Source organism: Nanorana parkeri, unplaced genomic scaffold (genome assembly GCF_000935625.1).
Source record: "Nanorana parkeri isolate BGI_ZX_2015 unplaced genomic scaffold, ASM93562v1 scaffold1862, whole genome shotgun sequence".
Taxonomy (NCBI): Eukaryota; Metazoa; Chordata; class Amphibia; order Anura; family Dicroglossidae; genus Nanorana; species Nanorana parkeri.
The window spans coordinates 107,663-121,789 of NW_017308130.1; the positions used below are offsets into that span (position 1 = coordinate 107,663).

General features: G+C 40.6%; 1 protein-coding gene across 3 annotated transcripts in view; it reads right to left on the reverse strand.

Moving 5' to 3' along the window:
- SEPT6 (septin 6) overlaps window positions 1-14,127 on the reverse strand; it is a 49,064-nt gene that overhangs the window by 15,944 nt on the left and 18,993 nt on the right. The window contains exons 3-10 of one of the 3 annotated variants that reach the window (XM_018571900.1): window positions 9,747-9,942; window positions 7,921-8,107; window positions 4,954-5,115; window positions 4,665-4,761; window positions 4,319-4,487; window positions 2,668-2,800; window positions 1,587-1,777; window positions 69-130 (exon numbers count right to left, since the gene is read on the reverse strand). In XM_018571900.1, the coding sequence (XP_018427402.1) occupies window positions 69-130; window positions 1,587-1,777; window positions 2,668-2,800; window positions 4,319-4,487; window positions 4,665-4,761; window positions 4,954-5,115; window positions 7,921-8,107; window positions 9,747-9,942 (1,197 nt within the window). The remainder of the gene's footprint in view (window positions 1-68; window positions 131-1,586; window positions 1,778-2,667; window positions 2,801-4,318; window positions 4,488-4,664; window positions 4,762-4,953; window positions 5,116-7,920; window positions 8,108-9,746; window positions 9,943-14,127) is intronic. The other 2 variants (XM_018571902.1, XM_018571901.1) reach the window with 2 other exon arrangements.

The window sequence follows — 14,127 nt, forward strand, 5'->3', positions numbered from 1 at the left end:
TTGCCACCTTCAAATCAAGTTTGTCCTATGTACAAAGCCCGAGTAGTTTAAACATGTTAATAGCTTACCAAAGCCATGCGCCCATGCAGCAAACAGCAGAGTTAACTGTAAAACAGCACAGAGGTAACAAATGGGAGAATGAAATGTTAATAATGTAAAAACAGAAGAGTGAAATAAATAAATAGAACAAAAGAATGACCACGAGCACACCTGGAAGCAAAAAGACCACGTATGGGGGTGGACGGCAAATTGCCTTTTTTCCTATTATGAGTTTGGCAGTAGTGATAATTACAAACTAGAGTCATCTTCTAAACTGACCATAGCATGTTGACAGGTGCAGTGGAAAAAACATATATTTCCTTTCTCCATGCAAAACATTTACAAGAAGAACAGGGCTATGTATTGTTCATAAATGATGCTTCAAACATGCACCATTCTGACTGTACACACACTGAATGCTTATCTACTGTGCCTGGCTCATTCCTCATCATCAGACTGATCCTGGGTATACAGAACATTTCCTGCGTACCCTAAAGGAGCCATCTTTAAAACCATTAATGTAGAACTATGGCTTCACTTAAAAAAAAAAAAAATTCTCTGTAGCAGCAATTAGAAGTCCAACTCAACTCACACACACACACACACACTACAAAATCTCACAAATTCCTGTTGACCCTGCCATTGAATTCCACCTCATGCAGCTCCCTGTGATGAGAACCATGCACTGCTCCTGAATTGAAGCAAGCATAGGGTTGTCACCCCTCTATGTAGGCTGTGTCTGCTTGAAAAAGACAATGCATGGGACATGGCTATCCGACTTTTCCCTGTTGATTCACAAGCCTTTAACCTATCAATCAGCAGTTGGAAGACATCTAGCCATGCCCACTTCTTTCTGGAATGGCAACACTGCCTGAGTTACTAAACCCCGCCCCCCCAAAATGTAGGCCTCAGTGTCTAGAAAGCAGAGAGTGAGTACGAGTCAAAGATTTGTTTGTTTTTTTTGTAAGTTCAAAGGCGTGCACGTTACATAGTAATTGGATTTTGACACACAGGAGTCTTTAGCTGTACATTAAGCACACAATATTTAACTTAATAAACTACCGTAGAGAAATGTCAGTGATTAGTTGCGGTGTATTCAAAGATAATACATAGGCAAACATCAGCCTTTCCCGAAAGGCGACAGGGCTATCCTGTAAATGGAACTTTTGCATTGCAGGCTTTCCAAAATATGCCCTGCCCATTAGCTTTTAAATGCATTATACCATCCTTTGCTGAACCAGAACACAGATACATGGACAGCACTGTTCGGCCTCAGTACGTGAGGTGCCTTAACTGTAGTATAAAGGAGAAGTAGGGAGATTTTCATAGTGTTCTCTAGGAGATGTATACAAATAACTGTCCAAAAGAAGAAAAAGATTTTTGAATAAATGTCAGGCAACAGTTCCTTATAGAAGGAACGGAAACATATCCTATAGCACATGTTAAAGATCTGTCAGACTACAAATATATACACCTCATACGAATCATACATTAGAAATAATTTTCTGTACACACCGAGCACCTCTGATTTTAATACATTTACTTACTTTTTCCTCTCCTTTTCCCTTTTTAGGGTTTGTGATCCTCCTGCTTGTTGTGCTTGGGACTGGAGTAACTCTGTTGCCGTCTTACGTTTCTTAAATTCGTTGACTTCATCTTCCAGGCTTTTCTTCTTATCCTCAAGCTTTTTTTTCTCGTCTTGGTGTAATTTCTTCAAACGGTCAAACTTCTCATGGAGCTTTCAGAAATAGGTGAAAGACCATCAAAGTGTTGCCTGATAAAGTCTACTAAAACTACTTATCCAAAGCAGAAATACAAGGTAGATTTGTTTATCCAAGAAAATCTACATTACAATGTCCTTACTTATAAAAGCTTCCAGAGAGCTTGATGCCTTTGAGCAAGAATGTATTGAAATTATGCAGGTTGACTTGGATATATCATTTATATTTGCCCCTTAATTATGCAGGCTTACCTATAAACCATTTATATATCTATCAAGCTTTTAAACGAAGAGTCACAAGGCTGTATCGTAACCGGTTCTCTTTGAAAACTTTCCATTGTGCTGCATAATAAATTAAACCCCAGCTGGCATAATACCCTGGGACCTAAAATACAGCAACCCTATTCATTATTAAATATTTGCACAGCAGACACTTTCAAATCATTTTCAACTGATGTCACAACCATATGAAAGTCATCTAGCTAGACAGATCCCTGGTCTACTTTAGAGCCAGTTATTAATTAAAAACTTTATATGCATTTTAAAATCCTACCTCAGTCTTTTTTCTATAAGCCTCTTGTAATGCCATGCACAGCAGGAATAAGACAGGACGGTGACGGGGCAGCACTGTAGTCCAGTTGTACTACAAGTCTTGCACATTGCTGCCAGTCTAACACAGAGCCCTGGCTGATTAAGTGAACAGAGAGAAGTGAACAGAATGATGACTTTAGGCTTTAAGTGTGCTTCTGCCTCTTCACCATCCAGTCGCATGCTAAACTCCAAATCACAGGCTCAGCTTTTATTCAGCAGATTCAATCCATAAATTCTCAGACTTATATGGAGTTCCCATTACAAAAATAATAAATTTGTTTGAACATGTCATTTTTTATTTTTAATCAAAATTGTACCTCTTTTTCTGCTTCTTTTAATTCGGCTTCCTTCTCTTTTACCCTTTGCACAAACATCTGTCGCATTTCTTCCTCTTTCTTCTGCAAATCACCCAGAAACTCATTTCTTTTTGCTTCATATGTCTCTTGTAGGCTAAAGCAGAAAATACATTTTAATTTTATTTAGAGCTGCAGCTAACGATTATTTTCAAAATCGATTAGTTAGCCGATTATTAAGTTCGATTAATCGGTTAATCGGATAAACTATAAAATAAAGTTTAAAAAATGGCTCCAGTGATGGGACTACTAGTTTGTATTGAGGTTGTAGTCCATCACAGGAGCAAGCTTGGACCGGTGGAAGTAAAAAAGAAAAAAAGGATAGTGTGGTGTGCAATATAGTGAAATGGAAAGTGTACAATTATACAGCAATGCATGCAGAATGGCAACGGTTATAGAGGACTACAAAACCCAGCAAAAGCACATTATACAGCACAATGCAGAATACCGCCAGCTATAGAGGAATACAACAAATCCCAGCAATAGTACATAATAGCTGGCGGCATTCTGCATTGCGCTGTATAATGTACTATTGCTGGGTTTTGTAGTCCTCTATAGCTGGTGGTATTTAGCATTGTACCACTTTATAATGTATTATTGCTGGGACTTGTAGTCCTCTATACAGCACAATGCAGAATATCACCAGCTATAGAGGAGTACAACAAATCCCAGCAATACATTATACATACAGTGTATAATGTATTGCTGGGATTTGTATTCCTCTGTATAATATACAGCACAATGTACCATCAGCTATAGAGAAATACAAATCCCAGCAATACATTATAGAGCACCATGTGTGGGAAAGTGCAGGCTTACCTGAGCAGTCTTCCAGCAACTTGCTTCTGAGATCGGACCTGTCTATCAGCGGCTGTCATCCCCCCACACCTGCTCCTCCTTACTACATCTCCCCGCGTCCCTGTGCCAATCGTGGATGTGGGCGGGCGGTGAGTGTGAGGCGGGGAGGAGGTGCGGCGTGGATGCGGGCGGGCGGGTCTGGCAGCGGCGAGCGTGAGGTGGGGAGGAGGTGCGGTGCACAGCGTGTGGAGCTGTGAACAGGGCCAACTGATCAGAAGCCGATTAATCGATTATTGAAAAAGTTTACAACTTTTTCAATAATCGATTATAATCGATTATGTCGATTAGTTGTTGCAGCCCTAATTTTATTCAATTATTTGAAACTATATGGGTTTTATCCACTTAAAAAAGGGGATCAGAAAAAAGTGTATGCCCAATCCATCCTAGTTTACATAGATGATGCTCTGTGACAGATTTAATTTATAAATTGCATTCAGTACTGGAGTACTGTGACCTAAAATCAAGGAAGGACAAAGCCATAGGAAAAAAAAAAAAGTAGCTTGGAAAGGGAAGAAAATGTATCTATACTTCCATCTATTACAAAAAAGTGGGCTATGTACTTGCCAAGGTAAAAAAAAAAAAAAAGGCAAGTACAAAATCCTCCTTTTATTAATTGTTCAATTGAGAACTCAGCATGACTGTAGGGGTGGTTGAAAACAGTCACAAGATGGGGGAAGTGAACTGAATACAAATTAATAAAATAGGCCTGACACCTCGGAGAAGGACCGTATAGGATTTCCTCCAAAAATACCAGTACCTGAATGGTTTACTGTCAGGGTCTGTGTCCTTGAACCCCATTTCCTCTAACTTGCACCGTCGGTACAATTCATAATGATGTGTGTGCGTCTGTTCCCGCAGATCTTCCATATTCACCCGTATAAGCATTTCCCGAAGCTTTACAAAGTCACAGTGCGATTCATTTTCAACTGAAGGAGAAAATAGATAGATACTTTGGTGGTATTTGTATGCATTTGTCAAGCAGCAAGCAGTTACAACTTTGAAGTGTATTGCTTTTCAGAGCAACAAAATAAATATTTCCATGTAAAATGAGAGGATTCGGGCACAACCAATGAAAGTCTACAGTGATGAGGAATAAACAGTACCTTGAACAGTGCCCCATGGGTATTGCCGGACCTTCATCATTTTGTTTCCAATTTTGGCTTCCTCTGTACTCCCAACAACTGCAAACGGCAAGTGAGCCTGCAATATCCAAAGTGTTAAATAACAATAATGCTGCTTTTACAATGCAAACACATTTATCAATGTATGTAAAAGGTAGAAATTTATGTAAATGTACAATTTTATTCTGCTTCATTTTCAAAATATTTTCATGCAATCATGTCAAGTCAAATGTAATTGTTTATGAAAGAAAACAGACTGGAGAACACTTACATTCATTGTCCCATTAATTTCCGCCACAGTTTCATCATCAGTGGGAAACTGGTAGATCTGCACGCCATTACTGACCAGCTCACTCGTGATTTTAATCTTAAATTTGGTTAGTTCACTTTTTGAAATGGAGTCCGACTTTGCAATGATAGGAATGATGTTAACCTGCAGAGCAAAATGAGACACGCTACAGTTTAGTATTATTTATGTGCAGGCATTTACCATGTAAGTACATTATACATGACACATTCATTAAGCCAGGCAATTGATTTGTTTGAATGTCATGACTGATTGGATTTAATGTCAATTATTTTTTTTTGCGCAACTCTGAAATTACAAGTACAGTCTGTGCTTCGTCTCTAATAAAATGATTGTCTAGCTAGCTAGGTTAACGGTTTAAAAAAAAACCTGGATGCATTCCTAAATTAACAGATCTAGATATTGACTTCTTATAATAAAGCAGCAGAGATTGGTAATCCAGGGAATATCCGATTGCCTTATGGGATTGAGAAAGATTTTGTTTGTCTGTTTGAGTAAATTGAACCATGCTTTACAGGGTTTTTTTTGCCTTCTTCTGGATCAATGGTGGGTAGCTATGGGCATAGCGTTCAGTTTTTAGGTTTTTCTTCTCTTTTTTTCCCCCCTCTTATCTCTATCTGGCTAACTATGTAATGTATAAACTGTCAAATCTAAAAGATGCAACCAAGAAAAGATGTATGCAACCTGTGTAGTCCCCCAGGAAACTATCCTGTGGGGGGGCACAAATTTCCACGTCATAACATTGAGACCAGGCACTTGGGACACCCTAAAAGCCCTTCCAATATTCATCTGGTTCCTAGCTGAAAGTTTGTTATGCAGAGAAGCTGAAACCACACAATGTAGTGTATAATGTAATATATACTGCACTCAGTAAACTGTCAGTTTCGATGTATAGCTTGTAATTATGTGTGCACATATAGCCGTAATTTATTATTATGGAAACAGGTTCTGCTTCCTGCTATACAGGGCTACATGACAGTTGTACTTTGCAGCTCCTTCTCACAATGCAATTCTATGAGCCATCTGACATCTAAAAAACAATGCACCCCCCCCCCCCCCCCTCGTTAAAAAGACAAGTCCATCGAGTTTAACCAACATAGAAAAAAATATATGGATATGGAAGATATTTTATCTCACCAGCTGTTAAGCAGAGGCAAGGAGATTCCACTGAGACACTAAAGCTCTCTAGTGTCTAAACCGCAAATTTCTCTATTAAAAATATTCAAACCCAAGCATGTAAAAATGTGAAAGTCATATACAATTACTATAAACCCTCCCATAATGACTCAAAATATGTACTCACTATAAATACGCTATACTTTTCCATCAATGAGGTAGGGAGTCAACTTTTACAGAACAGAAAATGGAATGGACCCTGCCACCAACTTATGAAACTTTGAAGGTAAAAGCACAGAAAAAGTAAGCATTTTAAAGCGTACTTGCGGTGCTTTTCCTTTCCATAAATTGTTGGCTATGCACTTAGAACTAGAAATGTGACTACTCAAGGAGAGCCAATCCCAGAGCACAGCCCCTCCCTCTGTTGTCATAGCACTTTTCTCTTCTGGGAGTATTCAATTACTCTGTGTTGGCCCAGCTCCTCCGCCACTCCCTTCACCTCCCTACATAACCATTAACCTCCCTGGCAGTCTGATTATTTCATTTTTTTTCCCCTTGTTTCAATTTTTTTTACTTTCAAATCTCCCGCCAGTTTCGCCCCCCTGAGACGCGGACGATCGCAAGGGACGGAACCCGGAACCTGGCATCGGCCGGAGGACACAGCGAGGATCGTGGGCAAGGTAAGACGCTACAGTGTAATCCCGAGTGTGGCTCGGGGTTACCACTTTTGGTAATGAAGAATAAGCCCGAGCAGTGGCGTCACAAGGGGGGTGCGGCCCGCACCCAGATGACACCATTGGAGGGGGTGACACCAAAATGACAGTCATTTTGGTGTCACCCCCGTCGGAAAAGTCAGGCGCTCGGTCATGGACCGAACGCCCGACAGTATCAGGAGAGAGGAGGGGACCCGGCGGCATATCTTATCCCGCTGGGTGACTGTCCCCTCCTCTCTCTGCCAGCGTCCATCACCAAGATGGCCCCCGGCAGGTATCAGAAGACTGCCGCATGCGTGGCGACGTCTCGGCAGGGTGGCACTTGGTTACCGGTCCGGGTGTCACCCAGCCTCGGGACGACAATGACCCCGAGCCACGCTCGGGATTACCGCCAGGGAGGTTAATGGAGCTGGTGGGGGAAAAGCAAAAGGGAATACTATAGAGTGTTACTTGAGTGACAACAGGGTCTGTTAGAGCTGCTGACATTACATCCAAGATGGTGGTGCGCAGCAGCAGCTTTATGGATTTCCTATGTGTACACAGGGGAGGCTTTTACATGTAAATAACATGCACAAAATACATTAAATGCACATATAATCCTATTGGAGGATTTTTGTTGAAATGAAGGTCAGCCAATCTGGTCTATTTTATAGCAATTGGAGGATAAGAGAGATTCTTTTTTAGACACAGGATGGGTGCTGCCAGGATATTTAAGAGGGTGCCAATACCTTTTACAATTAATCTTTCCACTAGTACTTCTAGAAGTATTATTTTCACAGATAATGTGTATGGACAGAAAGATTTTCATTAATGTTATAATCATGTTAGTAGATGAGTAAGGTCAGGTATCATATGTAACTATATATACAGTCATTTCCTGCTAAAAGCACACTGCTCCAGCTGATTGACAAACACTAGATGGCCAGATCTGTAATATCTGGTTATGTATACACAGTACATATTACAAATCTATAATAAAATCTAGTTGCTCCTTCTATGGCGATGTACTTGCCTATAAAGTCAATACATGTATGGCTAATATTTTTGAGTATCATAAAATAGAACATGGCTGTGCAGTCCTAGCCCATTTTCCACCACTCACCTTGCTGTCTAGTTTCTTCATAGTGACCAGGTCTATAGATTTCAGAGAATGGCCAGTTGGGGCGATGAAGTACAGGCACGCATGAATACGAGAATCGTAGTAGTTATGAAGAACTCGCCTAATCTTCAGCTCTTCCTGCAAGTAGGCTTCAAACTGGGAATCAATGAACTCCACAAGGGGCTTGTAACTTTAACATAAAAATGGACAAACTTGTGAGTATTTGAAACAAAAGGATCTTTTATAACCTAGTCACATTTATATGGGGTCCATTTCCATTGGTGCAAATCACCGTGCAGATTTACTGCACAAAGTACACTGAATATAGAGGGACCAATATATAAAATCACAGGAAAGAAGTATAAAGGCATTACCCAAAACAGAGCGACATGACATTTCTGCATTGCAGATAAGATACACAGACCAGTAACCAGTTGTAATTACATTTTTTTTTATTTTCAGTTGGGCTTAGACGTTCATGCATAGTACAATGAAAAAAGAACGACACATTTATAGAGCAAATTCAGATTTCTTGTTTGCATTCATAGCACCATTTAGTACATATGGCATATCTGCTATGCATTTGTTTTCTCGGGTATATACCTTCAGTCAAACAGCTAAATACCTAGCTGAAATACTTATATTTCAACTTGTTTTCCAGAATATTAACTATTCTGTTCATCAATATATCTCCACTGCAATTCATAGTGAATAGGGAAACACCAAGTTAAACAATACAGTTAAAGAATATCGCGGTGTCGCCTACCGGTCCCAGCCTACTGACTTGTCAATGAAGCAGCAACTCACTGATTAACCTCTTGCCGTCCGCCCGTAGTAGAAAAACGGACGGACGGCACTGCTGCATTGGAGCACACGTTAAAATTTAAATTTTAGACCTGAAAATTACTTCAAACATTACTCTGGTGTGTGCTGCAATACTAAACATGTGTAGTGCAATCGTCGTTTTCATATGTAGGCGCACCTGACGCGTTTTTATGTGAAGACGTGCGTGCTCGCAGGGGACTTTTAAAATTTTTTACAATAATTTTTACATTTATTTTGTTTTCACTTTACTTACAAGCCCCCCCCCCATGTGATAGCATATTGGCAGTGAAAGGTTTTCTTTAAGGTGATACTGGGGGTCCGAAAGACCTGTAGTATCACCTTTCCACTTTCAATAAGCTATTGAAGTGCACATCGCACTTCAATAGCTTATTGCTCGGCTTCAGTAGCCGAGCAATGACAGCTCGAGGACTGGAAGTAATGCAATATGCGTCCCTCCTGGTCCCATATAGCAGACAGGAGACGGGTGAACGAAAGTTCGCCGTCCATCTCCCCACCGGCACCTGACATGCAGGTCCCATGCCCACAGGAGGGGCAGCGGAGCCAAGGAAGCACTGCATGGGTGTCAAGTGTGTGTGTGTGTGATGGGGGGGCGGGCACTTTACCGGCCCGTAAAAGCAATCAGGCGGCAGCTAAATCGCCAGAACCACGGCTATTGTAAAGCCGACAGCCGGCTCTACAAATGTAAATAATTCCATCATCGTGAGGGGTAAAACATACATTTGGATTACTTTAATGAATACACAAATACATTACATGGGGTGCATTTATACAAACATTTGCAGAGCTGTCCACACTATGAAAATCGGACGTTTAGATTTAAAGCATATTATAGCCACGGCTCTATCTAGTGGCCATAATGTGGTGCGAATCGAAAAGTCAGATGTTTTTAAAGCGAAGTGCTCTGTGAACATTTTATAAATATAAAAAGCGTTAAAAGACTACAAATCATCAAGTCCTTGCTACATAATCTATATAAAACTCACCTGTCTTCCTTGTTAATTTGGTCCCCAAATCCTATGGAATTGACAATCATTATTTTCAGACGTACGTTACTCTCTGTGAGATCGTATGTGCAGGATTTCAGCTGAACTCCAGGCTGGGAGTGAGAACTTTGCTCCCCCTCAAACTTTGTGTTAAACAATGTATCCATAAGGGTGGATTTTCCAAGACCGGTTTCTCCTTTAAAGACAAAAAATCAATCAAGCCAAAATTAGTACCTACAACAACAATAAAGAACAAAATGGGTGCTACACATGGAAGGGAAATGTGATGTGCATACGAGGAGTGAAGGGAGCAACCATCTTTCATCAAGCCATAGTCTAAAATGCGACATAATAAAAAGGACACGTAGCAGAGTCTTCCATATAGTAGCACTGAGGGACCACATCCCTTCACATATTTCTCACTGATGAAAGCTGGTGGTGGCCCAAAATTGGCTTTTGAATTTGCATTATATTCTGGGAGGAAAAGCCATACTCGTGAGGAAAATGATTTTAGTAGGATTATACCTCACAGCCACGGAAATCAGAATACCGGTATGTTAAATGTTTTGCTAAATTTAAAAAAGAAAGATTTACCCTTGCATGGGCAATTCTGCAGCAGCTTAGACAACAAAATCAATGTGAAGATTGTTTTGTGCAAAACGCTCCTCCTAATTGACACTAGACACAGTGCGCTCCGGCCCGATTCTGGCCAGAACGCACCGAATCTCATTGCAGCTGGCTCGCTATGTTGTGGGGCAGGAGGGGGCGTGGCGGTCCATTGAATGGCACCATAGCCACGCCCTCTGGCTGAAATGCGATCGGCCGCACTGGAACGCATGACACATTATGCCTGCGGTCCGGACCGAACAAAATAGTGCTTGCGGCATTTTGTTCGGACCGCAAACATAATGTGCCTTGCGTTCCCGTGTGGCCGATCGCATTCACTTCAATGGACCACCACTCCCCCTCCTGCCCCACAACATAGTGAGCCGGCCGCAATGTGATGCTGTGCGTTCTGGCCAGGTCAGGCCGGAACGCACTCTGTCTGGTGTGAACCAGGCCTGATGCATAACATTTTCCTGATCTCTTTCAACTCCGCACAAGCCTAGGGCAGCAGGCCTGTAGAGCAGTGTTCCACACCATTAGGCCTTATTCACATGGGCAAGTTGCTCTGTACAGCATGTAGGGCTGGTTTGTTGATGCACCCAGAGCTGTGGGTGGCTCATTTAACTCTATCGAGACAAAGGAGACCCCACACTGCTTTCCACAGCTCTGACAGCCACACACAGACTGTGTATGTACCTGAATGCATCCTGTACATCATCTGTGCGCGGCTGTAAAAACTCAGAGCTGTGGAAAGCAGCGTGTGAGGTCGCAAAGCTCCTTCATCTCCATAGAGTCGAATGAGCTGCCCGCACACTTCCCGCAGCTCCGAGTACATTTAAAACTAGCCCCTGATGCTGTACGGAGTAAAACACACCCATGTGAATGAGGCCTTAAATCACACAGAATTCAATTTGTAGACTTGCAGATCAGAAGAGAACAGGAAGTCTGCACTACTATTCAGGAAGTACAGCATGACTGTATAACTAGAACATAAAGCTGCATATATAAAAACACTACAAATAAAACAATGTTTTGATACATTTAGGCCCCATTCACACTATAGTGTAAACGCTCATCAGGAAGAATCCCATCAGTTTCAATAGTGCCTATTCACATGTGAGTATTGTGTCATTGGTAGCTTTATAGCGTTCGCTCAAAAGAGTACATGCGCTTTTTATTAAGGCAGAATGATGCATTTTTAGCCCCATAGACATTTAATGGGTGCCTGATGATGCGTGTAACATGTGTTTTTCAAGCAATATCGCACCCAACAACAAGCTCTTCTCCTTGTAACCTGCTTTCCATTGGCTTAAACAAAAATGCTCAAGTCTAAAAAAAAAAAAAAAAAACAAAAAAAAAAACACTTAAAAATGTCTAAAGCTGCTCACGCTGAAGTGAGAATGGGCGCCAACACACACTGATGATTACTCACAATAAAATGTATCAAGTAAAATGTTTTATTTCGTATAGAGTAAAGAATGGTTAACCGACAGGTTTGTTTTCCCTGTGTTTTCTACTAGGGAGATCTCCCTCCACTTCCTGAAGACACAGCAGGAAACGAGTGGAAATATGTTCAAAGTAACATAGAGACCCCCTTTTAAACAGTTGTCACTGGGGAAAATGCCATTGGAAGATTTGCCCTCATGTCCTGTTCTGGTGACAACTGTACAACTATGGATATGGCATCACTTTCTGTACCAGTGACAACATTTTCAGGGACAAAAAAAAAAAAGAAAGGAGGATGAATCTCCCCAGAGGAGACGCAGCAATAAAAACCTGACAGGTGCATTAACCCTTTACCACTCTGTTCAAAGTTAGAAAAAAAAATTAAAAAAAAGGTTTTGCTTTAGATATACTTTAACCCCTTAGTGACAGCTTCAGAAAATGTTTTTTAGCTTTTTAGCTCCTGGGGACCGGAGCAATTTTTAACGGGACAAAATGAGCTTTATCTTGATGTGACATATGCATATATAAAAATTCTTTTTTTTTTTTATACAGAAATACAAAAAGAAAAAAAAAACATTCACAGTTTTGGCAATAATAATGTGTACATAATTAGTGTAGCTAACAGAAAGTAATTCATAATAAAATGATTATAGTTGCCCTGGTTTATAGGGCATAATATGTCCGAGATTTTAGTTTATTTTGGGAAATATAGGTCACAAAATACATATATACACAAAATACTGACTTTTTAACCATTTTTTTTTTTATTTAAAAAAAAAAAAAAAAAAAAAGTGAAAAAAAATTGTTTCAAACTTGTTTTTAAAACTAGGAGGCAGTAAGGGGTTAATTTTTTTAACATTTACATTGGCTTTTGAAACTATTCTGAAGAGATACAAAAGCATCTCTGAGGAGAATACAGTATCACTTTTGTAATACACTGATCCGGCTTACAGCGCCACAACACAGTTAACTGCAAGCCGGCTCAGTGGAGGTCACAGCACTGTGATCACTCCCATTACCTATCAGTGATCACAGTACTAGGACCCCTAATTTAACTCTTGAGGGTCTGCCTCGGACACAGATGGACCCTGCAACAGCATGAACTCAATGAGCGCTGGTCCCTCCACGGAACATCGCTCAGTGTACTGCATGACGGGATTATTCCCTCACTTAATGAACTGAAAGACCATGACTGAATAATCCCATCATCGATCAGGAAGGGGTTAAGCTGATTTTTAGATAAAATAATTCTCATTAAAACCACAACGGGTCCTTTTCATAACACTGATATATTTGGGGTGATACAATGAAGGAGCTGAAAATCGTCACTCAAATTGTGTGAATATCCACTTTAATTATCCAGGTCATGTGAAATATATATTTGTTTATTTCAGATTTTCATTTATTTTATTGGTTAGTTAAAGTGAACAGGAACCTGCTTTTCACATGATTGGATAATTGTAGTGAATATTCACATCATTTATTGAGTGAAGATTCTCAACTCGTTCAGTAAATCAGCCTCAGTGTACAGAGCCCGCTTGGAGTTGCAGCACTTTTTTTTACCAACCCTGGAGAGGGAAATAGCATTTCCTCTTCAGAGTGAAGTCATGGATTTAACACATATGCAAAACAGGTTAAGGACGTTTTGAAAATTCTCCATCTCCAAAGTTCCAAAATAACACAACTATATTTAGCCAGTTTTTGTTCCCCAAAGTATTCCAAGCACTTGCAAAATGGAACACACAGCAAAGTAGTTCAGCTATGTGGAAGATTTGTATATAGCATTTCGGAACATTTCTGAATATTTAATTATTATTGTTAACAAAATCCTTTACGCTGGAAAAAGGAAATTAAAAAAATACCACATACTAGACATATACTTATCAAGAGAGCCAAGCTCATTATTTTCAAGAACATAATTTCCTTTCAGTGAGCTCTCAAGGAATGGAGTTGTCAGTGCATTCACTTGTTTATAAAAGCTGGTCTTAAAAAGGGCAATTCCACTTTGCCAGGTGAATTTGGGAAATCTTTATAAAGATGCACATACACCTGCCGATTATCATACGATAAGCGCGGGTGATCCCGCGATCATACGATAATCGGCAGGTGTATGGAAGGCGTGCGACCGTCTCTACTGTACGGTCGCACGTCTTGCGTCTCCCGAGCAGGCTTGAAAACCCGTCGAGAATCGTACAATTGTCGGCGGGTTAGTGGCGTTCTCGGGAGACAAATGCCGCACGGGCCGGTGTGCGCAAGCGCACACTGCCCGTATGGCATTGTAATCGGAAGCCCTCCCCTCAGCGATGGCTGTAAAGTGTATGGCAAGCTT